At 40.0% G+C, this 25,209-nt stretch overlaps 1 protein-coding gene across 12 annotated transcripts in view; it reads left to right on the forward strand.

Moving 5' to 3' along the window:
* Positions 1 to 25,209, forward strand: part of dmd (dystrophin) — a 222,473-nt gene that overhangs the window by 187,740 nt on the left and 9,524 nt on the right. For 8 of the 12 annotated variants that reach the window (XM_028010153.1, XM_028010151.1, XM_028010152.1 and 5 more), the window contains 15 exons: positions 740 to 1,008; positions 1,127 to 1,273; positions 4,600 to 4,662; positions 6,413 to 6,476; positions 8,282 to 8,342; positions 15,459 to 15,520; positions 15,614 to 15,688; positions 17,237 to 17,438; positions 17,520 to 17,605; positions 19,214 to 19,371; positions 20,364 to 20,530; positions 21,452 to 21,563; positions 22,370 to 22,506; positions 23,732 to 23,770; positions 24,649 to 24,714. In XM_028010153.1, coding sequence (XP_027865954.1) covers positions 740 to 1,008; positions 1,127 to 1,273; positions 4,600 to 4,662; positions 6,413 to 6,476; positions 8,282 to 8,342; positions 15,459 to 15,520; positions 15,614 to 15,688; positions 17,237 to 17,438; positions 17,520 to 17,605; positions 19,214 to 19,371; positions 20,364 to 20,530; positions 21,452 to 21,563; positions 22,370 to 22,506; positions 23,732 to 23,770; positions 24,649 to 24,714 — 1,708 coding nt within the window. Of the gene's footprint in view, positions 1 to 739; positions 1,009 to 1,126; positions 1,274 to 4,599; positions 4,663 to 6,412; positions 6,477 to 8,281; positions 8,343 to 11,520; positions 11,740 to 15,458; positions 15,521 to 15,613; positions 15,689 to 17,236; positions 17,439 to 17,519; positions 17,606 to 19,213; positions 19,372 to 20,363; positions 20,531 to 21,451; positions 21,564 to 22,369; positions 22,507 to 23,731; positions 23,771 to 24,648; positions 24,715 to 25,209 lie in introns of those variants that run through there. The other 4 variants (XM_028010150.1, XM_028010159.1, XM_028010161.1 and 1 more) reach the window with 2 other exon arrangements.

A 25,209-nucleotide genomic window follows, 5' to 3' on the forward strand; every position in this document is an offset into this window, starting at 1 on the left:
ACCTGTAGAATGAATTTGGATTTGGAGGATTTTCTGTAAATGAGGGAATGGTGAATTCTGTTCTCAAAGTTTTTGAGCTCCTTCAGTTCTGAAATCTGACATAAAGGGAAGCGAGGATTAGCGTTCCATCTCTCTTTGCTCATAAAATAAAAATATGCATCCTAGTGACAGCCTAGTAACGACTGCTTGTGGAGGTCGACACGGAAACGCAGTCACAGATGCTTTACTGGCCGCGCTGTTTGCACCATGGCACCAGCTTGGGCTACAAAACAAACCAAGCCAAAGGTGTGGTCTAATAAATCTGACAGGCTGCCAACTTGAGCACGTTCAGAGAGGGCTGAGAGGAAGAGGGGAATTCCAGCGTCTGCTCATTGCTTCAGGCGTTAGCTCTATCGCCCTCATGTGGCTCTCAGAGGGGGGCCAAGTTTAATGGCCAAAATTCAACAACTTGAGGGGCAGACGCAAGGGTGTAAATACCTTCCTAAGGCGCTAATGTTTCTATGGTCTAGTCAAAATTTTGACCTAAATTCAATTGAGAATCTGTGGCAAAGCTTGGAAATTGGCGCTCAGAGGAGCTTTTTATCCAACCAAACAGAACTTGAGCTATTATGTGACGAATAGGTGAAAGTTTTTAGAAACATACCTTCACAGAGGCACAATTGAGCAAATGTAGCTTAATAAATGAGACTGTTGCTATTAGTTACTCATTTTGCCAGACTTGGCTTATCCCAAATGTCAGACATCAGCCCGGAGGAGCGTGCTCAGAACGTGGGCCGAGTGTTGCGCAAAGAGGCAGACGATGTGGTGAGCCGGTGGGACCTGCTCAACGTCGACTCGGCCGACTGGCAGAGGAGGTTGGAGTTGGCCCTGGACAGACTGATGGAGCTTCAGGAAGCAGAAGACCTGCTGGACAAACAGCTGAAGCAGGCGGAGATGGTGAAGCAGGGCTGGGAACCTGTAGGGGAACTGCTGATTGACTCCTTACCTGAGCACATCAGTAGAGTCAAGGTAACTCCAACAGAGCAACAAGTCTCTCTGTCTTCATAAGAGTAATTATTTGCATTGAAATTTTTATCTGAGCAGTTACAAGTGTTTACGTATATGTGTGTGTTTCTCTTTGGTTCAGGAGTTCCAGGAAGAAATAGCTCTGATTAAGGACGATGTGACACACATGAACCATTTGGCATCCACCTTCGATCCATCCGACATCCAGTTGTCTCCTAGCAACCTGGAACGCATTGAAGACCTCAACACGCGCTGGAGACTGCTTCAAGTATGTACCCTTAAGCATTCTCACACACACACACACACACCCACACACACACAAGAAAAACATTTTTCCAATAAACTCTGTTTTGTAACTTCATTTCACCCAGTTGTTGTGGGCTCTCAGTTTTTAAGATTATGGTAACAGTTGATGAAAACAGCAATAAACACTAAAAATGTATCACTGTGTGTTTAATGAATCTATATAAAAAAGACTTTTTGTAATAGGGCTGCACCTGTTTTTTTTTTGTTGTTGTTGTTGGCTAATGTAACTAAAGTTTTGCCGCCTTGCTTACCGGGGTTTTTTTCTTTTTAGCTAAAACAACCATTACTGATATGCCAGGGGCTTCCTGTTGTGAATTTAATGATGTCAGGGAGGACATCAGTGGAAATCATTTGTATTTACCATGAAGAATTGGCAATCTGTCTCCAACCTAAACCAGGGTATTAACCCTCCAATCTGGTTGGCTCCCGGTTCCCTAGCCTTGCCATTTTTAGTTATTTGCCTACAGTTTTACCTACTAAAATGCTCTCATTTACAATCATGACCAGTGGATGACTAAATTCAGCTGTGTGAAGACATTTTGTAAAGGTCTCTTAACTTTTAATTTGAATTTTTATGTTTATGGATTGAGAGGTCAAAGCTTTTACCTTATTAGGACATTAGCCTGAGTGCCTTCCGTTAAGATGTTACGGTGGTTGAAAAGCTGAAACACTGAAAACACATGTAGGCAAAGCTTTTAAGGACGTTAGAGCAATGTTTGCACTCTATTAGCCAACCAAGGCTGACATTGCTTTGACTAAATTTAGCCAAGACCTCAGTCCCAAACCATGTTAAATTTTCCTGTGATATATTTGGTGAAACAAATGACAATCCCAACTTCGGTGGGGTCGTGGTTCATTAGGTACAGAGGTCACACACACACACTTGCGGTTCAGTACGTGTGGCTTCATCTGTTCCCGGACGTTTCTGTGACGTGGAATTTCAAATTATTGGTGGAACCTGCCTGTTCACAGATTTATTTCATAATCTATATCTGAAATATTTAAAACAAAATGCAGCTTGAGAAACAGTAATAGCTAAGCGCATTGCTAATTCACACGCTATTGGTTGATGTTTGCAAAACAGCCAATCAAGGAATGTCATTCGTTTTCCTTGATGCTGATTGGCTGTACCCCCAAGAGCGGAGATAAGGAAAATCATGGATGCTAGCTTCTGCGGTAGTGCAAAGATGGTTTCTGCTGAGCACTACTGCTTTGTGTATTAATTCATATTAATTAAAAATAGGCAGCTAACGAGCTATGCCTTGTTAGCAAGCTTGAATTTAGCCTTAATGCTATCACTAAGCTAACTAAGGCTGGATACAAACATTTTTTTCCAATCAAAAGATTTATTTACTATTCAAAATGCATTCTTTATACAGCCAGCTTTGCTGTTTGCTGCTAAAGTTTGCACACAATGAATAAATCTTTAAAACTAAAGGTAGCAGCATGTGGAAGTGTGAAGTTTGTTCTGATTAGTGTTTTTTGTGTATCTTCTGGTAAACGCTTCTGAAAGTTTTTGGGAAGGATTTGTGACCAAAATAAATTAGATAATGTTAGAATCTAACCAAGTATTACCCAAAAAATCTACTTTAATGGCTAAAATTTGAGCAAATTTTCTTTTTTTTAACACACTATTCAGTTGTATATTCAGTACGGAAAGCAAAATAAAATGTTGAAATGATGAGTAATTACATCTTTCTTCAAAAGAATATATCAGCAGGTTGTAGTAGCAGTAGCTGGCTGACCTAGCATTTAAATGATAGACTGCACTCTTGAGACTACACCAAGTCTTTTATCACAACAGGCATTTATGATCTGAGTGCTCTTCTAAATATTTTAGACGTTTTGGCTATTACTAAGATTACTATGATTAAACTGAGCTAGCTCAGCCTTCATGGTAGAATACTTTCATAATGACAAGGTGCCGGTGATCAGAGGCAGTTCAGCCTCGGTTTGTGTCAGCAACAATAAACACCACCCTTTGTGTACTGGAAGTCAACCAGTGATCATAACAGGGTGTGACGGATAGAGCCAATCAGCTGGATGAAATGGACGCCTGGATGCAACAGCGGTGACAGGACCAGAAGGCTAGTCTTTCTGAAGTTAGGACCGGAGCAGATGCTTTGGCACCGACACAAACATCTGGCTTTCTTTTGCAACAATAAGCCAAGGTGTTTCTTTGCTCAGCTTCCGCCATAACACACAGTTCACTACTCTGTATTATGGCTTCATAGGAACATCTTGTAATATCAGCCGGGTCTGAAAAAAACAAAACAAAAACAAAAAACAGTGAATTTGTTTGCTTATATTTAATTTATGTACCTTTTTTAATGAAAGCATTTTAGTAGTACAAATAGTGACCATGACCCTTCACCCACGTTTAAGTTTTGGCTAATTTCTGATAGCATAGCAGGGTCCTGATCCTGTGGAAGGGGGCCCAACAAATGACATAACACTGTTGTTTGATTTGCCTAGCTTAGACTCTGACTTGGATCAGTGACAGTCCCTCTCCTGGAAGCTTTCACTGTTGTGTTGTGTTTATTTTCCAATAAACTCTGTTTTGTAACTTCATTACACCCAGGAGAGACACAGAATCAAACTCGTAATAAAATGTCCATCAAAGAAGCTGGACCTGATCACGTTAGAATCAGGGCTCAACTCTCCGGTTGTGTCAAATGTTTATCGTATGGTATAAGTGAGGTTCAAACATTCGTTTAAACGTTCAAGAACTTTTCAAGAGCATTGACCCGAGCTGAAATCCAGAGTACCGATTGCCTAACGGCAACCTGTCGGACAGTGATGCAGTAGTTTGTTCTGCCGTCACCGGCAATCGTGGAACTGTACATTTTGAGGAATGCAGTTCTGAAAGAAGGGGTGAACAACAAAACATGCCAAACCAATGTGGAGTGTTTGACTGTTTTACTGGTCTGATACCAAAAGCTAGAGGACTGTCGTAATAACTTTGGCTTCTGTTGTTCGTTTTTCATTGTCCTTTGAATGTTGACATTTAGAGTTTAAACGGTTAGTGTTCAACGTTATCAAGGTATTAATGACTTGTTTAGATGGGATTACGCCTAAACTTCATGTTGTACATCTAATATATGTTTATGTTCCTGTTGGGAGGAGGGGAATAGCTCGAGATTCAGCTCTTTCAAGTGAGTTCACAGTGTTCTTTTATGCCTAAAGGGTCGCAGGTGATGGTCAACATAGGCACAAAGTGCACTCTCGGTAATAGCAGCAGATTCTGCCTCAACAATCCCACAACATCTCTTGTACAATTCTAATCAGGTTACCGTGGATACGGGAAAAAGCAACTTGGGCAGCAATGGACTGGATGAGGTGGACTCAAAGGTAATTTCAGTCCCTGGCTGCATAGAAGCAGAAAAACTGGGACAGGCCATCACTGTCGCATCTTCTTCATCTCATATCGCGGCTCTCCTCCTCTCACTTCCTCTTTCCCATGCTGTGTCATCAGCTGCTTTGTCATTTGGGTAGCAGATGACAGGTTGGATGTTTAATGAGCCAATCTGTCCACAAAGATGGACTTTAACCCATCTCAGGACTTCAACACCCAAGCTCACACACATACGATGGTGCTTGAGATCTAGCTTACTGGCAGGCGTTGACAACACAGCAAGAATCAGCTGAATTTCCATAATTTTCTATTAAGGAATGATATTTTGCCATGCATTTAATCTTCACAGACATTACTTCACTAAAAATAGTGTCACCAGTATGCCTGTTTAGTGGCTCCAGGACTATTCACCCCTCCACAAATGTGTTCCTTCTGCTAGTAGATATTATTTATGGAAGTCATAAAACCACAAATTGAAATACAGACTATAGAAAATTCTATTTAAGAAACATTTTTTGACATTGGTCTTTTTAATTCTACTAAAAATAACATTGATAGAAAACCAATAGCAGTTTTGACAAGGAAACAATCCACATTAACAAATATCCCTCTCACTGTAATGAATCTATATATTACTGAATTAAATTAACTTTATGATGATGTTCAAATCTATTGAAATGCCTATGTCCCTTTACAATCCGACAGTGAATCTTTCTGCTAATGGAAAAGGGTTAGCAAAGCATTTTGATTGGTGTGTGGCTGTCCAACCTCAACCTCATCAGGGTTTGATCCAACACAGACTTTTAGCAATTGGGCTAAACTTGTGCTTTTGTCAAGTCACACAATATTGGGGAGCTACCAGATCATCCACAAGGACTACCTAGCTAGCTAAAGGACTATAGCTTGTGGCTAGCTAAAAGATGTTAGCTAGCTGCAAGCAGAAATACTGGAACACTTTAGAAATTTTGATTTCTATTTATCAAATAGTGATCTTGTTGTCACTCATGTCCTTTAAAAAAATCTAATTAAAAAAGTCGTTTTTGGCAGGAATGAACATAACCCAAAAGGTTCATAGATCCTGGTGGTATTTATAATAGCTTGAGTTAAGGAGGAAGTGAGTTGACAGGAGAGTGGGACCCTTTCTGTTGTTTAACTACTGTTGTTTTGATACTTTTTACATTTGAAATTGAAGTATGTAGACATGCCTCATTCAGACTGCATCACCTTCAGTTCCTCCACTTCAAATTCAGTTATCCTGTCCATGCTCATCTTTGTTTTCTTCACTCAGGCCACCAATGTGTTCTTTTGTACACCACTTTGTCTTTATTAATGCTTCTAATTATTTACAAGTGTCGATTTCAATATATATAATTTAGATTTTCTTGGTGATATATTTGGCTGAAATTACTTTTTTTTTCTTTTTACACAAACCAATCGATGCAACTAAAACAAGTGGACGTAGCTTGTTAGTTAGTGATTAAGAATAACATCAAAGTGGAAGGAAAAACTTACATCTGCAAAATGTAATAATGATCTACTCCATAACTTTTGTACACATTGCAACCGAAGAAACTAAAGGAATAGTTGCGATTTTGCTGAAGTTGGCAAAATCTCAATAAATTAGTAGATATATGTATCATATTTATGTATCATCAAATGCATCTAAATGAACATCAGAGGGTCAGGCAATGAATAAAAATGTTTATTTTATTTTTCTTAGAATGGCTCCTGCTTTCTGTCTAACAGATATCTGTCAAGGAACATCTGAAGCAGCTGACAGATGCTCACACAGACTTCTGCCTTTCTCAAGGTGAGGCACCACCCCCACTGCTACTCATTTCTATATACCCATAAAATTATGCTAGACTTTATATATACAGTAAAAATACTGTAGGCTGTTTGGTATTTTATAAATTTAAATAAAATATCATCACCCAGACGTCACCATGTTGTTTTACGTTGCAATGCATTCTTGTTAAATGACGTACCCTAGATTGGACCTGCACTGGTAACAACTGTTTAGGGTCCGGTGTTAGGTCCATAATTTCACATTTGGTACTGGTGGCAGTAGCAATGTCTTCGTTATCATTTAAAGGAACTTCCAACGCTTCCTGTTTCCTGTATCTGATGTTTCTCCTAGCGCCTTTTGCATCTTTTTTTGCATCTATCAGCCTTTTGATAGTTAGCAGGGTTTAGGCACTTTGGATGGATGTATGGATGTATACAAAGTATACTTTGTCGTCACGTCATTTGTTGTTAGATTGCGACGGTAATGCGCTTTAGCGTCTTCATCTATTTTGCTCGTACAAATGACTGTCTTCTGGAGAGAAATGTTGAGGGCACAAATAGGTCCTTCGGAAGTTGTGTTTAGCTCTTCCCCACTTCGCTCTTCTTCTTTTTTTCACGTCAGAAGCGACACTCACCTCACTGTTTAATTTTTTTTTTAATTACAGCCAACATCGACACGGTGTAGCATAGTTAGCCTTCCTGTATTTACTCAGTAGATCCCAGTAAAGAACAGATCTAACTAAGTCATCAACCCAGCATGCATTGCGTAGGTGAAAAAACATAAAGATGAAATTTTTCAAGTAATTGAGTTTTTTTACTTATCACAAACAGCTATTTTTTCATTTAATTAGTTAATAGGATAATTACAACATATTTAAGCCTCTATGTTCAACTAACTTTATTATGAAAAACAATAATTAAGTGCTCAGAGTTCTAAATGTATATATCAAGCAAGCACTTTGCAAACTCACACATTAAAAATTGAACAACATATTTCCCAAACTGGTTTTTTCCTCCAGCCTGATGATTTTCAGTCTGAAGGTTTTAACCAGGTCAGCTTTCACATTCTCACAGCGCTCTGAATGTATCCTGCATTTAACTTGTGGTAGGAAGATGGGTTGTAATCAAATTTGTGTGGTATTTCCTCTTTGGGATTATTCAAAAGTGGGAAACAATTTTTTTTTCTTTAAATATGGATGCTAATCCCTGCAGTCCTCATGCCCGGACTGAGGAATTTAACGTCAAGGTGGCTGGACAATGGTTTGAATTCAGTCCAGTTCTTTTATATTACCACAAATGACGAAAAATGCCACCATAAGATGCTGTACAAATTGACAAAATTCATATGAAGTTATAGAAAATCCAATTTGCTCTGAATTCATTTCAGATCAATTTATGTGGCACATTAATAATATTAGGAAATATGATCTTGCCAGGTTTAGTTCTGCTGATTTTGATAGCTGTGTTTTTGATCTAATGTAAATCCAAAAAATACGTGAAAATAAATAAATAATACAGGAAAGTATTAAACCACAAGCCACAAAAGGTTGTTAATGGAAAGTTAAGTGGAAGGAGGAAGTGTGTGTTAGGATAAAAGAACAAGAAGCTGGGACAAATTTTTTATATCTACTGGAAAACAGAACAGAGAACAGAAAAGAGCAGGCTCGATTTGCAACATCCTATCTTTGTAAAGGTTAAGTAACAAAAAGAAGATTAAAAAGAAGACTATCTTGGGATTTGTTGCACCTTTTTTAATAATGCATAAACTGTGTTAAAGTTCAGGTCTTTTGTTGTGACACTCCTCATCCGTCCCTGTGTCTTCTCCAGGATCAGTAGAAAGACCGTTCGAGCAGGGCATCTCTCCAAACAATGTGCCCTATTATATCAAGTAAGTACAGACCTTTGGGTGGTGGGCCAGCTGATCCTCACATTCTCCTGCCCTTTGTGTCGCTCCAAAAGCAGCTCTGTTTCCTCTGTTCTTAGCTAAACGGATTTCCCTTGGGAACTTTAACTCAACTTCATGTTTGTTTTTAACATATTTTCCCCCCTCTACTTCTTCTAATGTTTTGTTTTACATATATGTCACATGTTTTGAAAGTGATTAAAGCTCAGAGAAACGTCTTCTCATACTATTTTTGTTTGTTCAATGTCAAGAGAAGGAGAGTATTTAGATAAATTCCTACATTTTGTGGTTCAGTGATGTTGAAGACTGATTTGGGACAAACTTATGAACCTATGAATCAACCGTAAGGGAACATTGTGACAAAAGCAGATATCGGGGAGTGATTTTATTCCACGTTCTAGATTCGTTTTTTATTATTATTATTATTATTCCTGCCACCATAAAACATATTTAGATATTTAAAGTCTATTTTAACACAACCTAAAAACAGATAATAAAAACTCAAAACATTTCTGGTGAGGAAAAGTCTTGGACATCCCGACATTTTTTTCCATATATAATGTCTAACTCACTTCAGGTACGAATGATATTAACCAGTGGCGACCTCCAGGCAGGGACACGGGGGGCCATGGTCCTCTTGAAAAAAATCTTCTGCTAGTCTGGTACAGGATTTAAAGAGCTGTTGGGAGAATTGCAAATCAGCCATTTGTGCTTACTTTTAGACCTCAAGCATGTCGCCGTCTGAAAACAGAGCCGCAAGATGCTTAAGAGTCTCCAAAACCCTTAAACATCACCATTGAAATGTCAACATTCTTGCTAGCATATCCTTGCTACTGTTCATATGAACCTTCATGCTTGTACAATTGGAAAGAGGCTGCTAAAGTCACAAAAAGAAGAACTGGAAGAACCTGGTGGAATTATTTGGACACCAGAACAGAGAACATGTGTGAACTTTTCCTTAAACGGTCAACGTACGCCACGCGTTACTGTAAAGTCTTGGACAAATTGTCAGCTTACCAGGGAAAAGATGAGACGCTCCAACCGAACACATGCTTCTGCATTTTAAATCAGCTGGAAGCTTTTCAGTAGCAGCTGTTCATGATTAAATACCGGCGAGGATCTCCTGATGGATCCACATGTTTTCACTCTACAGTTGGCACTCATCAGTAATTGGGCGCAGGGATAAAATCCAGAGTGGATCGTCCGGGTATCTGCAGCTGTACTTGCATGGGCACAAACTGCTATTGTTTCACTGCACTCACACACGCACCCCTCCACACTGTTCCAGAGTTAATGTAACAGTTGAGACTTGTCCGCACTTTTCTCCTCAATCCTGCAACACTGGCTCCCAAAGCGGAGCTACTCCCACCCCCCACCCCTCTCACCCTTCCTCCTCCATATCAGCTTATCTCTCTCTCCTTTCTCACAAACAAAAGGCACTTTGCTCTCCTTCCCTCCTCTAGCTCTCTCCTAGCTGGCCCTTATTGTTCTCCCTCTGCTTCACGATGCCGAGTGCAAGTGGTGTTTAGCTCTCTCTGTCCGTCCTTCTTGTCAGGGAGGTGAAAACCCCCCTCAGATGATGTTCAGGCTCTTTTGCTCCCCTGAAACAGCAGGAAGGGGGGGAAGGGATTCAGAGGCAGGGAGCCTGATCTCTGCCTTGTCTAGCAGAGCTGTGGGCCAATGCTGAGCGGCAGGCCAGGCTAGACAGGAAGTAAGTGGGGTTTCGTTTCAAAATAAAGATCTTCATTAATAAATCAACAACTTGTGGATAAGTGTAAAAGAATACTTCAATCTTAGAAGCTAAGATCGAAACAGACCTCTAGAGTTTTGAAACAACTCTCCCCCGAAGTGACATTTTGTACAATATTTTATACTGCTGATTGAAGTAGGAAATAGAGGTTGGAGGTTGTGCGACACCAATAATCTTCCTATGTCAAACAAACTGAAAGGGACACTTAAATTGGTCAGTATATAATAATGACAGACATATGAAATCAGTACAATATAGAAAAGGAAATGAAATATGCATTTATTTCAAACTATTTTAAAAGTTAGAATTTAAGTTGCCTTCAATCATCACAAGTTTTATTTTCCCTGTGAGGGAGATGCTGCTCCTCAGCAACACTTGTAAAAAACATAAAATGGTTTATGTTGTTACTGCTTCTCTTTTTTATGTATTCCACATTTTTATTTGCAAAGCATAAGTTGTTTGGCATTGGAAAACACATACTAAACTTTGCTGCTCAAACCACAAATGCATTTTTTTAACAAATATGACACAATTTAAGGGGATAGAAACAGGCTTTCTAACTGTAGGTGGGTGAAGTGTGTTAACTAAGGACACAACGACAGAAGCAGGTGGAGAGGGGATCAAACTGACAACCGATTTGTCCCCCATCACCCTTTCAACATGAAAGTTGAAGCCAGATCTTTTTACACTGTGTAAAAATACAGCAATGTTTTCCACTGTCTAACATTTAATCTGACTAAACTTTCCCTTCCCAGACAATGATGTCACATTTGAGCATCATTTAAGGCACGCCTTAAATACATTGCTTTATTGTTTGATGTCACTAGAAGATCAAGACAAGCTATGCAAGTTTATATAAAAATAAAAAATACCATTGTTAGTATTAATAGTTTATTTAAGAACACAAGTGGCTACATAAAAATAACTTAAAATAACCACATGGATTTACATATTGTCACCTTCTTAAACTAATGGCCTAATTTATTTTTGCCTAAAGTGATTTTGACTTTAAGACAAAAAAAAAATCACCCCCTCAAAATTTTAGAAAGGTGACAATATTTAAAAGACATTGCAATCTAAGAACATTTTAAATGAATCCTGATAGTCTTAAATATGAATACAATGTTGCATGTGCACAAGATTTACTAGTTAAAACTAGTTATTAACTTTTGATGTTCTCATAATTTAAGAACCCCCACCACCACCACCACCACCCTTGAATATTTGGACTGAGCCCAGTGTTTCAGAATCCGAGCTACGCCTCTGGGAGTATTAACGACCTGAGTTAAACGCCTGTTTTGCTGCTCGAAAATAACAGGAATTTGTTTGAGAGTGACGCTGAACCATAAAATAAGTGGGAAACGAGCGGTTTCCGCTTTTATTTTGTCTGACCCAGCGGAAGTGTTCCTCCGCCGTATTCCCGGGACGTGTTAGCCCCGCCGCTGCCGCTTGCAGAGAGGAACACACACCGACTCGTTTAGGCCCTTCACGGTAACCTCGGACGCCTCTCGCCGGTGTCAGGAGACGCTCCGTCCGCCTTCTCCTCCTCCTCCTCTGTCCTCGCCGAGTCGAGCCATCACCTCTGGACTTGCAGGGCTGTGATTTGCGGGCGATGCGGGAGCAGTTTCGGAAGTGAGTAGCTGCAGAGGGGCTGGGGAATGTTTGTGGTGCTGATAAATAATGGGGATGGTGGTAATGCAGAGGAGCTTTTCACGCACATCGACCGTGCGCTTTTACTGTCAGTCAGTTATAACAGAATATTAAAGTAAATTGTCGGTTTTGCGGAGAAATGAGTGAGAAGCGTTTTCCCCTTTCTCCACTAATGAAGTGGGAGGTAAATGGTTCTCTTTGGGACTGATTTAACCCTTCCTGCGGTTGTTACCGGGGAAGCGAGGCGAGGTGTGCGGCCACTCGCGCCTCCTCAAGCCGCTCTCCTCCCCGCTCCTCTGCTGCCATATTGGAACATGAATCTGTATATATTCAGCCCGGAGTTGCGCCTGCATGCCAGCAGTATGTGATTGAATTTTGCCCACTGGGAATACGTGGTAATCTCAAGGCGTGTAATACACAGACCCCCGCCGTCAGTGCAGCAGTGTTTGAATTCCTTCACACTCCACACACGGTCACCTTCCTGGCCAATCGGCGCAGAATTGTTGCACGTTTGGCGCTGTTTTGCCCCGATCCTCTGTTCCACTTATCGGTTTTCAGCATGGCAGGATAGGATGTAGTCTTTGTGGGAATGGCTGCTTCCCATTTGTGGGACGCATGTGATTGCAGGTGTGTGTGTGTGTGTGTGTGTGCGTGTGTGTGTGCTCCGACTAATTCACTTTTTAGTCCAATCAAATGATTGAAATGAAAATCAGTCATTAAACAAATGTCAATTTTTCGAAAAGCATAACCTGAATGAATGCCAACATATCGAAACCAACCTAGTTTAGACATTTCTCTTAGCATTTCTTTTCAAATTAAGCAGCATTGTGTTTTGGTCAGAGAATGGCCATTTGTTTCTCAGCCTGCACTTTGACTAGACCACTCCAAAACCTGCTTTTATACATTTTTGTTGGTAAAATTGCTGATTTGCTTCAGATTATTACCCTGCGGTGTAACAGTAAACTTGTTTTTAAGCCTGAAGTTCTCCTTCCTAAGTTCTTCTTCAAGATTTATCTGGATAAATCTTCTTCAGGATTTACGTCAATATTGTTAGCAGCTAGTGCCTAGCTTGTTGCTGTGCTTTCAAATTCTGTTATTTTCTCACCTTTTTTCACTAAGTACACATAGTCACTTAAATGTGTTAGAAACTTATAAAAAAAACTTGTAATTTATTAATCAATTGCTCTCATTGCTACTCAAGAACTACTTCTCTATATGAAGAGTCTTAATCATACAGGGCATCAAGTGTGAAGCTCTCACTGTCCTATCCAAGGGACAGAATAGCTTGTTTTTGAATGATACAGCAGCAAGAGTAGCCCTTAGACTGTTGCGTGTTGAGAAGTACTGCACTGCTTTACAATGATCATATGTGATGCTACAGATCCATGTGTTGCCACCCAGACATCAGTTTTACTCTTCACAACATCTGTCTGAACCCTGGTGTACCCCTCGGCTGTGACATCGGACCACTGTTTTGTTCATTTTTTACTTCTCCTAATGATTGTTGATTGCAGACTGAGTATTTCATAGACTCTTGATTTTATCTTCACGCACAGCCATGTCTGGTCTGGTTTATTTGAAAGGTTTGTCGCAGTTTTTAAAAAAATTTTTTTAGAAAGTCAACCTATTGTTTTTGTCAGTTTATTTTACGTTGGCTGTTATTCTCCTAATCTGACTGACTGAACAAATTAAAGTTGTGTTCTTTTTACATGTTTGACAACACTTTTTAAGCTTTTGGTGTGTTTAAATGTGCTGTACTGGTGAAGAGTTATCAACTACATTTGTAGTTCAGTACATTTATGTTTGTGTTTAAAAAAAAACATTTTAAGTCAATTCAGCCCTGTTTTTCTGTGTTGGATCGATATCGGCTGATACGAAACCTCAGATATCGGAAGTGGGGGAAAAAAGTGGATCGGAGGATCTCTAGTAATTGAAACATGGCTTCTAGTTGTTACCGTGGTACCAAAGTTCTGGTTGAAACGGCAAAAATGAAATGAGGAATGTATACTGATTGCAACATCAATCCATATATATTACAATCAATTAGTGTAACATTTAATTAGTGTAAATATTACACTAATTTTCTTGTTAATATCTCTGTAATGACATTTTTCTCATATCTAGTCTCTTTGATTTTCATTTACAATTAAAGTGTCGTTTTCAGCTGGTTGCTGAAAAACGGCAGCTACTCACTGTTACATAAGTCAAGGCTCTGCGTTGGACAAACACCTTGCTCGACCTGCAGCCGCTCTCAGTCCCGATGCGTTGCCGTGTTGCCGATGAAAGCAGCTGCTGCACGTTTATTCGGGGGCGTTTGTGCGAGCGGCGTTCTCATGACGAGCTGCTGTTTGTCCACACTTTGAGGCTGAGGATTTTAGAGTAGCTCTTCACCAGGGGACCCCTCTCCTCATTATTGGGAGTGCAAGTGTGGGAGAGAAGTAAAACAAGCCCGCGGGCCGATTATTGTTTGTGCGTGCTTCAGAGACGGAGATTAAGTGCGGGTGTTTCTCTCGTACAACCAGCCGGAACGGGTTGCATTTGTGCACCGTCGTGCCCCTTGGTAGAAACTGGACAGCACAAAAAAAGTCCGAGCTGCACTGCGTTCTTCTTCTCTTCTTTGTTTTGCTCGATGCAGTGGTTGAGCCACACCGCCCACTGTGTTCAGAAGTCACCCACTTTGCACACCTACTATTAAAGCCTGACCTGAAACATCCACCTGCACAGAGGAGAACACCAAGATATCATTTCACCTTTATCCCCATCTTTATTTACTTCAAATACTGAAGTATGTCTGGAAATATTTAAACTAGTAATGCGAAAAATAGTTTTTCATATTTGGACATTTTAACAGTGATGAGAAATCCAAATACCGGTAATATAAAAAGAAAATGTGCATCGTATGTGGGGCCAGTTGAAAAAAAATAAGAATAAAGCTGAAGCAGAACTGGAGACTGACCCAATATATATCAGCATGTCAGCCAATCAGGGTCTAAGAGAGAAGAAATTAAGTTATAGGCCTAGTCAAAGCCCAGATTTTTTCTTATTCAGCAGCAATATTCCACGAGAGAGAGAGCAATTGCTATAAAGGAGGGTTTAATTAATATTAAAATTCATTACTGATTTTGTGGCATTATTTCAAGATCCGTGTCATCGTTCACAACTCCTGATTGGCCCTGTTGAAATTCTACTGGAGAAATCAGGCGGGGTTGGCCGATCAAACCCAAGCAAGAAAATGGCACTTTTTTTTTTGCTTTCTGTAAAAACCAGGTATGACATTCCCAAAACCACAAAAGCTATATCCAGGTTTCTAAAAAATACCTAACTCACTCCTCCATAACGTGTTCTGTATTATAAGCCTGGCGGGCCACCAGGCTGTACTTGCCAAAAGTAAAGCCTGGAATTTGCTTTTACTTTATTTTAAATACAGCTTTTTATACACCACTAATGATAACAGATAAAGCTAGTTGACGCATTTATGGTTTTCTGGGAGAAAGCTGTCTCCACAACATTTTATTGCTGTCGCTTCCATTAGTTTGTCGATCAGATAATTGAGTTTCCAACCAGCAGTTCAAGCTAAGAACCCTCCAATTGCCATCGCTAGCCCCAAACCTTATCTGGACACCATCTATTTAGGCCCAAATACTGTTGAACTTACCAACAAAATATTTTAATCTTCTTTTAATCTTTTGGTCCCTTTGCAGCCACCACACCCAGACAACATGCTGGGACCATCCCAAGATGACGGAGCTCTACCAGTCTCTGGGTAAGCTTCACCTCAGTGTCTTTTAAGGCGTTTTTTTTTTTTTGCTTTTTTATTGGCGGGTTTAAACTTACGATGTAACGTTTTGCTTCTCAGCCGACCTGAACAACGTTCGGTTCTCGGCCTACCGCACAGCCATGAAGCTGAGGCGCCTGCAGAAAGCTCTCTGCTGTGAGTACCGTCCCAGTGGCTCCTCGCCCCGTCGCGACGCAGCGCTCGTCCTCCCCATTCGCTTCTTTCTCTTACCCTCGTCTTCGTCCCGCCTCTCCTGCCTCCTCTGTACTATTAACCATCTGTCCCTTTCTGACGCATCATGGTGTCCATATGTGTGTTTACTCATCCCTCTCATCTTTTGCCTGTGGATCTGCAAAGTGGGAGCTGCCTACGTCTTTTTGTCAGGCTGCTGCGGCAGCACAGAGCAGAGGAATTATTTGTGATGCCAAAGCTTTTTTATAAATTAAAGCAAAATCCCCAGGAGTGGAGTTCTGGAGTTGAACATTTGCTCTGTGAGTCTCGTTGATATGTTGAGATTCCACACAATCTCAATTGGATTTAGGGCTGGACTTTGACTGGGCCATGCTTGCTACCTTGGTAGCTCTTGGTGCATGTTTTAGGTGTTTTTCTACTCTAGTTTCAAGTATTTGTATGCTGTGTCCCCTACATGGGCCTCAGACAACTTTGACTAGGACTTTCTGTGGATTTTAATTAATGATATCAACAGTTTTATTTTTAATAGGATTAATTCTATCTCATAAAATCATTCCTGCTGAGATTTGGAGGAATGGATGGCTCTACAGAGCTGCAACGCTAAATTTAGCAACTATACTAAAAATACATTTCTGGATGGTTTGTAACAGTAGAATATTTTCCAAGTTACCCAGGAGTAACTTGGTAAAATGTCCTAACTTTTGCTTCAAGTACGCAACTCTAAATTAAACCAAAAAAAAACAAAACAAAAAAAAAAACAAATTTACATTTTTTAACTAATGCCATACACAATAAGGAAGCAACTACTTCTGAAGGCAGTTCCTTACACTGAGCTCAATACAAATGTTCTGTTTTCAGATGGTTGTTACACCATTAATGTCACTAAATAAAATATTTTAATCCGATTAAGCCTTTTGTGCCTGCTAAGGCTCAGAAACTGAAATGTTTTCAAGACTTTTTGCAAATGACTGACAGGCTGACGATTGATGATTGACCAGCACCTTTGTCCCTCAGTTGTTCGGTCGCTTCAGTTGTGGTGTTCTCTGAGGCAACATTGCTTAAAACTGTAAACTATTCCAGTGAACGTCATATGTAATTATCAACTAATTTTCTATTTTACCTGGCCCGTCTGAAGGCCTTGGAAAAGTTGAATGCAACTGAGACCAATTCACACAATTTTGTTTTTCTTGGACTGCGGAAGATGAGGTTTGCTGTCAACCAAACTTTGTTTCCATCCAAATCTTTAAGTCAATAAGTGACGCAATAAAATTATTTACATCTTGAGAACATGTTCTGTTTTGCCAAGGTATATCCCCCTTTGTATGACGTTATTTTTGGCGTTCCACAAGGACCCATTCTTGGCTCTTTTCTCTTTGTTGAGGAAAAACTCACCAAAGCCTGGAGAACTGCTGATTAAAACTGCTTTTTAGGGATTTCAAGACTATTGACATGGAAGCAAAGTGTACTCTGTATAGACATGCTCATCATCTGCGGTGGTGTTTCTCTGCTTAGTGGACCTGCTGAGCATGCAGACGGCGTGCGAGGTGTTCGAGCAGCACACCCTGAAGCAGAACGAGCAGCTGCTAGACATCTCCCAGCTGGTGGCCTGCCTCACCAGCCTGTACCAGCGGCTGGAGCAGAGCCACTCCCACCTGGTCAACATCCAGCTGAGCGTGGACATGTGCCTCAACTGGCTGCTCAACGTCTACGACACGTACGTGAAAGTACACCCGACACGATCCCAGGAGTGTTTTTCCCCCAGAGCTAACCAGGTTCTGAAATGTTGCTTTGGCAGCGGGCGCACTGGGAAGATTCGGACTCTGTCGTTCAAAACTGGAATCATCTCGCTTTGCAAAGCCCACCTGGAGGATAAATACCGATGTAAGTCCAACCAGCTTGTACATAAAACTAGACGGTACAATTAAAGTTGCGTTGATCTGATATTAATACCTGTATTGATCCCGATTCTGAAAAAAATTCTAGATCTATTAAGTTCAATTCCATGCTTTGTGCTCTAAGCAACATCATTATTATTTATTCTACATTATATTTAGAGTTCCTAATTATACTTTCTGGACCATTTTAAAGGTTTGTTGCTGTTCATTTTTAAATGTCTGACCAATATAGTCAACCTATTGTTTGGTCAGTTTCAGTTTTTGTATTATTTATTTTACATAGCCTGTTATGCTAATGGACCTTACCACAGGGGCCGCTTTTCATTGGCTGATGCCCATTCTACGTCAAACACACTTAGCTTCCTGTTAGCTAAGTACAGCATAATGGCAGAACTAATACAACTTCTACACCTTGAAGCCTGTCTGCTACACAGTCTGACGTTAGTTAAACAGATCAATATGCAATGTGTCTGTATCTGACATACACTAAAGATTTTATTTTAGCAGAAAAAGCTTTGGACTAAACTGTTACTCGTGTTAGCCACTCTAGCACCAAGTACAGTGCATCAGGCCTAGGCACACTCAAACATTTGCCAACAAACCACAGGAATCACCCACTGATTTCAAAAGTAACGTACAAAACGATGAATGCCCGACTTACCCAGCCTTGCAAGAACAATAGGCATCAGTGATCTTGTCCACAGCTATATTGATGTAGAGGGTGTGTGGTTCTGCCGTTTTCCTCATCGAGTGAAAGCATTTTGCTGTGACATGAACAATGTTGGAGGCATCGTGTGGCTCAAACGCCTTGATCTCATCCAAAAAAGATGACATGAAGTTCTTAGTTCCTCTGTCTATTGTAGTAGCTGATATATTGTGAAAATCCGGTAGAAATGATGCACTAATAGAGTCAGAAATACACTGCAGAGAATCAGTCGAAGTGGAAGACGCCATCTTTACATAGAAACAACACGCCGCGAGGCTTTGTTTGTGAGACTTGCGGCCACGTGGGATTTTCTAGGTCAGTTGTGGGCGGAGCTTGGTAAGGTCCATTGCACTGAGTGGATAAATTAAAATAGTTTTTACTTGTTAGCTTGTGAAGCTATTGGTGTATTTAAGTGTGATGTACTTAAATTTGTAACTCAGTGCATTTATGTTTAAAAGAAGAAAAGGTTTAAGCCAATTCAGCTGTTTTTCTGTCTGGTCGGTATCGGCCGATACTAGACATCAGATATTGGTATCGGTTTTGGAAGTGAAAAAAGTGGATCAGTGCATCACACAAAGCATGGTTAAAATCCATGTTTCACACATTTTTGCTTAATATTTTTGTTTACTTTGTTTGAAAAATTATGAAAAATACTTTTTAAATATTTTTAGAAGAAGAAAATTATATTTTATAATAAGGATATATAAAAAATTTGAATTTATTGTAATGTTTTAGAATTTTTTTTAGTGACATTATTCTTTGAGACCAAATTCATTTTGTACAAGCTATCATAAACTGTATTATGAGGTGATATTTATCCTTTTTTTTAAAGTTTTCAACTCTTTCTCTCTCTCTTCCTTCTCTTCACCCTCCCCTCTGCATCTCCAGTTTTGTTCCGACAGGTCGCTGGCGCCACGGGTTTTTGTGACCAGCGCCGTTTGGGCCTCCTCCTCCACGACTCCATCCAGATCCCCCGGCAGCTCGGCGAGGTGGCGTCCTTCGGCGGCTCCAACATCGAGCCCTCCGTCCGCAGCTGCTTCCAGTTTGTACGTGCCTCCATCAGAACCGGTCCGAATAGACTTGGACGCTGACACAAGCAGTGGCTAATTCTGCTGGGTTACATGTGATTACTTGCCTTCTCCTTTCCCCGCTGCCTGCCTGCCTGGCTGGCGGTGTGAAGGCAGCTTATCATTATCCACATCAGTAGCTGGCGTCAACTTTGTAGTCTTAACTCGGCTGTCCTGCTTCTGTAGAGAAACGGAATGAAAGGGGAATATTCTCCTGCTAACTCTTTTCTGTTTATGTTGTGATTTTTAGTTGGTTACTCCTCCCTGAAAAGACACTTTGAAAAATATGATGTAAAATCGACTTTTTTGAGCTTTACATCATGTTGTAATGTTATTCCCTCAACAAAAACACACCTGGAGTGTTTCCTTTGTTCTTTCATGCATGTTTGGGAAATCCTTTAATCTCCCGTGGCAACCACCTTGAGCCGACTCAGTTCCTGCTTCGAGGTGATGTTTTTGCAGCTTCCAAGATTTTAAGCTTCCACCTCACAGAACAGCCGACTCCCCCACTCGGCTCCTTCAGACTAGCCAGTAGCAATTAGCAAACACCTACTACTTTCTATTCATTATAGGAGCTACGTCTCAGTGCAATGCTGGTAAAAATGTTGTCAAAGGGTTAATGCTGTGACGACTTCCTAAAGTTTCACAAAGAGTCAGGAGCTTCTTAAAGAGACAGAGACCCAATTTCAGGGCGTTAAATTACAAAGTCAAAGTTATTTTACGCTATATTTGATATATGTAGCATTTTTATAACAACTGATGGTAATTTATTTACTTTACTTTTAACAGCAAATGATTCATCTCAATAAGTTCTGGACCTAAAATTTCTTTATTACTCCTAAATCTAAGTTTCTAAGAAAATTTCTCTTTTCAGAAATGTGAGCATAGATGGACTGATGTGCTCAGTTCCTGTTTTGGGTGCCTCGCATTCGTCTTAAGTTCTGTTTTTCTCTCTCTCTCTCTCTTTGCAGGCCAACAACAAACCTGAGCTGGAGGCCTCCATGTTCCTGGACTGGATGCGTCTGGAGCCTCAGTCTATGGTTTGGCTCCCGGTTCTGCACCGGGTCGCGGCTGCAGAAACCGCCAAGCACCAAGCCAAGTGCAATATCTGCAAGGAGTGTCCCATCATTGGGTTCAGGTGGGTGAAGTGATTGAAATCAAAACCGATCTAATATTAATATCTGTGCCTCGATCAGCCGATACTACATCGGTATCGGACCCAAAAAAAATGGATCAGAGCATCGCTAGTTGAAATGTGATGAATTGGTCCTGATTTCCTTAAGTTTGGGATCGACTGATCTTATCCACCCATCTCATCAGTATATTTGGTGACTTTTCAGACAAAAGAAAAAAATCTATATCAAGGAAAATCCGAATTAGTAGGCCAGGCTTTTCAAAGATCAGTGATCGGCCAGAAAACTGCAATCGGTGCCTCCATAATTCATTCCTCTTATTTCATATTTTATTTTGTTAGATGTATTATGCCGGCAGTATCTTTCCTTTGCCCACAGCTGACTTCAGCCTTTTTGTGTGCTGCCAGATGCCATGGTAACCGTAACGTGATGTAAACATGCCTCCATAATAGGACTGAGATCATAACTCTTCTATTAACTGACCCTGGTTATGACTCAGCTTATTTCTAAGAACAGTTAAGAGGCTTTTTCACAGTAAAGCCTCAGTCAGGTTTATGTCAGAGTGGTAGCCTGATGCATAAACAAAAATACACTCTGAGCAACAAATGTCCTACATTTATTCATCTATCTTCTTTACAGAGTTTTTTTTTTGTCATATACAGCAGATTTTAAAAGATAAAGTCAAATAAACTGCAGTCACCAGGTTATATGGATTCAGAAAAATAGAGAGTACACAAGGAAAGAAGTTGAAAAGAAAGACACAAAGAAGGCAAAAGAGACGAAGGAAAGAAGAGAAGAAAAGGAGAAAACCAGAAAAAAAACCTTTTAGATACTGGATAACTGAGACTGGAAAAGAAGGCTGGTGTGTTCCTCTCCTCTCATTTGTTCTCTTATTAATCATGTATTCTGTTTTTCTTATTCTTAAGATATCGGAGCCTGAAACATTTCAACTATGACATTTGCCAAAGCTGCTTCTTCTCCGGCCGCGTTGCCAAGGGACACAAGATGCAATACCCCATGGTGGAATACTGCACTCCGGTATGTTTGGGCCAGACCTGAAAAAGAATCCTGCAGCGTTTAAGAGTCCAGCTGCATCCAACTAATACGCAGACTGATTGTGCTTTGAATTATTTTCTGTTAGTGATGGTTACCATGGAAGACAAAGTGCGTTCTTTATTGCTTTTCATTAAAATGAATCTAAGCTCTCCACTCCATCTTGTCCCCGTCTAGTTTTGAAATGTGAAGTTTATATCTTGGCACAGTGACCATAAACTTAATCTAACATATTCTAGTCCAGATTGTGTCCATGATTGCAGCAAAATGATTTGCCACCTTAAAGATTTCCTGATTTTATTTTATTTTTTACTTTTTCGTCAGTTGCGTTTCAGATCATCAAAGCAAATTTTATATCAGAGAAAGAGAATCCAGTTTTTAAAGGATTTCATGGATCAAATCCATGAACCAGCCTTGTCCCATGTAAATCTAAGCTTGTCCTCCATGTTAAAGGATGAAGTAACTTCAGTGAAAATATATTTTCTGGACAAATTTTACCATCTGTTGTTAAATAGGACCAGTCTGACAACATGAAGTAGGCTGGAGGATCTTTACAAAGCGACACATCTGAGGAAATTTCTCCAACAGATGAGAATTGTGAGACTTTAGATTCCTCTTTAAGGAACCATGATGCATGACTTCTTATCAGCTGTGTAATGTAAATGTAGATGGCTTTCAAAAACATACGTCACCAACTCATTGTTTAAATTTAACATTTTGTTTTGGTTTTTCCATTTAAAAAAAGTGTGTCTTCTGGAGTTCTGACCCTCTTCTTTGCGTTGTCTCTGCAGACCACATCAGGGGAGGATGTGCGTGATTTTGCCAAGGTGCTGAAGAACAAATTCAGGACCAAGCGCTACTTTGCCAAACACCCACGCATGGGCTACCTGCCCGTCCAGACCATCCTGGAGGGGGACAACATGGAAACGTGGGGCTCACACACACAGACACACACACACACACACACACACACACACACACAAATACAGACAAGAGACACAAGTAATATTCTGACCTACAGAAGAAGTCTACACAACTCTTAAATTTGCTATAACTTACAAGGGTCACTGAGATTTCTCTTTAAATTTTGAACTTGGAATAAAAGGACAGAAGCATAACAAACACCTAAAGACCAACCACAAGTTAATATTACTTCCTGATATTGTTGTGAGTTTTGAGGGGCTTTTTAGATTTCCCAGTTAAGCGTAGCTTCTTCATGCAGGACCGTCGGATCACATCAACGTCTAAGCTTTCAGATAACAACCGAGGCGAACTGCACCTCAGGGTCTGTGACCAAAATCTGCTGTTCCTCAAATGTTGTTAGAATCCAAAGATAACCCGATTAAATACAAAAAGCTGTTTTCAGATTTATTGGTATTGCACTGAGGAATTGTATATTTGCTGCAGAAGAATGAAGTGAATTGTTACTCATTTATATCAGCTAAAGATGCCCTGACAAATACTTTTGTAAATTTCAATTATATCAGACAAAAAAATAACTACTACGTTTGAATTATTTAGATGTGGAGGGTTACATCATCAGCATAAAGAAGTACATAAGAATTGTTTAAAGCGTATTTGTGAAAAAATAAGTGATCTGAAAGGGAGACCCTGTGGAACTCCCTCTTTAATAAGACAGTTGAGTTCTCTGGGAAAAACAGCCAAACGGGACACGAGGACCTGAAAACATTTCCACTTTGTTCCCAGTTTACTTGAATGAAAACAAACATTTAGCAAGCGTTTAATAAATGTAACATTAGCATTTTGGAGTCCAAAATAAATGCATCTAAAATTTAATTTGCTGAATTTGTGTCAGCAGAACCGAATGAAGGCTGAAGATCTCTAAAATATACTGCATGTTTTCTATATTTGAAATATATAACTATATAAAAACCATCTGAAACTGAATCTTCCACTGTAGCATATGTGTGCAATGGAATCTGGTGCTAGATTAATGTGTAACTGGACTGTTTTCTTCTACCATGCTAAACAAACACATTATCACACCTTCCTTATGTTTAGCTTTTGTGTGGATGTTTAACTTCCTTTTACTCAATAAAACTCAGCTAAAGGTGCACACTTTGAACTTTGGAGTTTGCAGAATATTAGTAGAGAGATAAAATTGTAATGATGGTATGCTCTTTCTCTTCCAGTCCCGTCACTCTGATCAACTTCTGGCCTGTAGACCATGCGTGAGTATCTGACACACAGTCTCAGTCTGCAGCTTGTTTGCTGTATTTCCATCCAGTTATTTTGTTCTTCTGATGCTTATATACAGCTCTGTTTTTTTTATTTAAAAACAAAAACATGGCATCCAAGCACTCAGCAGGCTGTAGAAGCAGGCTCAGTAAGCTCAGGACTTTGTCACCACCTTGAGGTTCCTGGTGCAACAGCGATCTGTTGCACCAGGAACAAATCGCCAACAATAATGAAAATAACCTCACATCCTTAATCCAATCAGCTCCTCAACCGGAGCTGAAAATAAATTTCAAACAACCACTACAACTCAAAAGGTTATTTTTCTTGTGCAGTAATTCATTTTGGAAAAAGAAAGTCTCATAAAGACATTAATTAAACACAGTGGTCAGACCAGAAGTCTGTGAGCAGGAGCCGCAAAGGTTTATTCTTAAAGCTGGTTGTAAAGAGTTTTAAAAGGTAAGGGTTAAAATAACTTCTATTTTTTTAATAGACATCAGTAAAAATGGTGGGTAACAAAAAGGTTTAGCGCAGCCTATGCCATCAAGCATTCAGTGCATACATACACATGGATGTTTGTGTCTGATGTTTAAAACTTTCTGTAAAACTGAATTCCAGGTTTTCACTGAGTCAATTTTCTATTTTAAATAAGAAAATAAGCATAGTGCTGTGTGCAATCAGTCTATTTAAGTCATATTAGTCATATGGCAAATTACTGCAACTATTCAAGAATATTAAAACTTTTGAATAAATCAACGTAAAGCAGGATAAACCATTTATCCCATGTCTGGTATTTCCAGTTACGACTGTCCTTTCCTTTTTGACTCCTTTCCTTTTTGACTCATGCCGTCTCATTTTCCTTTCTCTCTTACAGGCCTGGATCGTCCCCTCAACTCTCTCACGACGACACACATTCTCGGATCGAGCACTACGCCAACCGGTAACACACACACACACACACACACACTCTCTGTATTCTTGCTTTCCTGGCATTAGGTGTTGCTAACATGATGTGGTGCAGCAGTCTTTACCACCCTCTACTTATGTTTTTATTCCACTCATATTCCATGCTGCTGTCCTCAACCCTGGAAGTTTCCCAACTAACGGCCAATAATTGCTAATTATTTTAGTAATCTATGTAATATTTTGAGTTTTCCCTACTGTTGTATCTGGACACGAGGGGTTGAGAACATGCATTAAAGGGGGCAGCAGGAGCGGGTGATACAGTTGTGTTTTTGGCAGTTGTGTCCGCTAAGTATCGCCACCAACTTCTGTTTTTATTGGCTGATATGGCAGCTTCCTGTTGTTCGGGAGTTTGTTGTTTGCATAACCACACACTCTTAAGTATACTGACAAAGTTTAGAAAAATGGCCTCAATGTTGTTATTGTTTCTTTGTTCAAAATCTAATTTTGAGGAGGTTGAGCAATGGCTGTG

The sequence above is a fragment of the Xiphophorus couchianus genome, chromosome 24, assembly GCF_001444195.1.
Source record: "Xiphophorus couchianus chromosome 24, X_couchianus-1.0, whole genome shotgun sequence".
Taxonomy (NCBI): domain Eukaryota; kingdom Metazoa; phylum Chordata; class Actinopteri; order Cyprinodontiformes; family Poeciliidae; genus Xiphophorus; species Xiphophorus couchianus.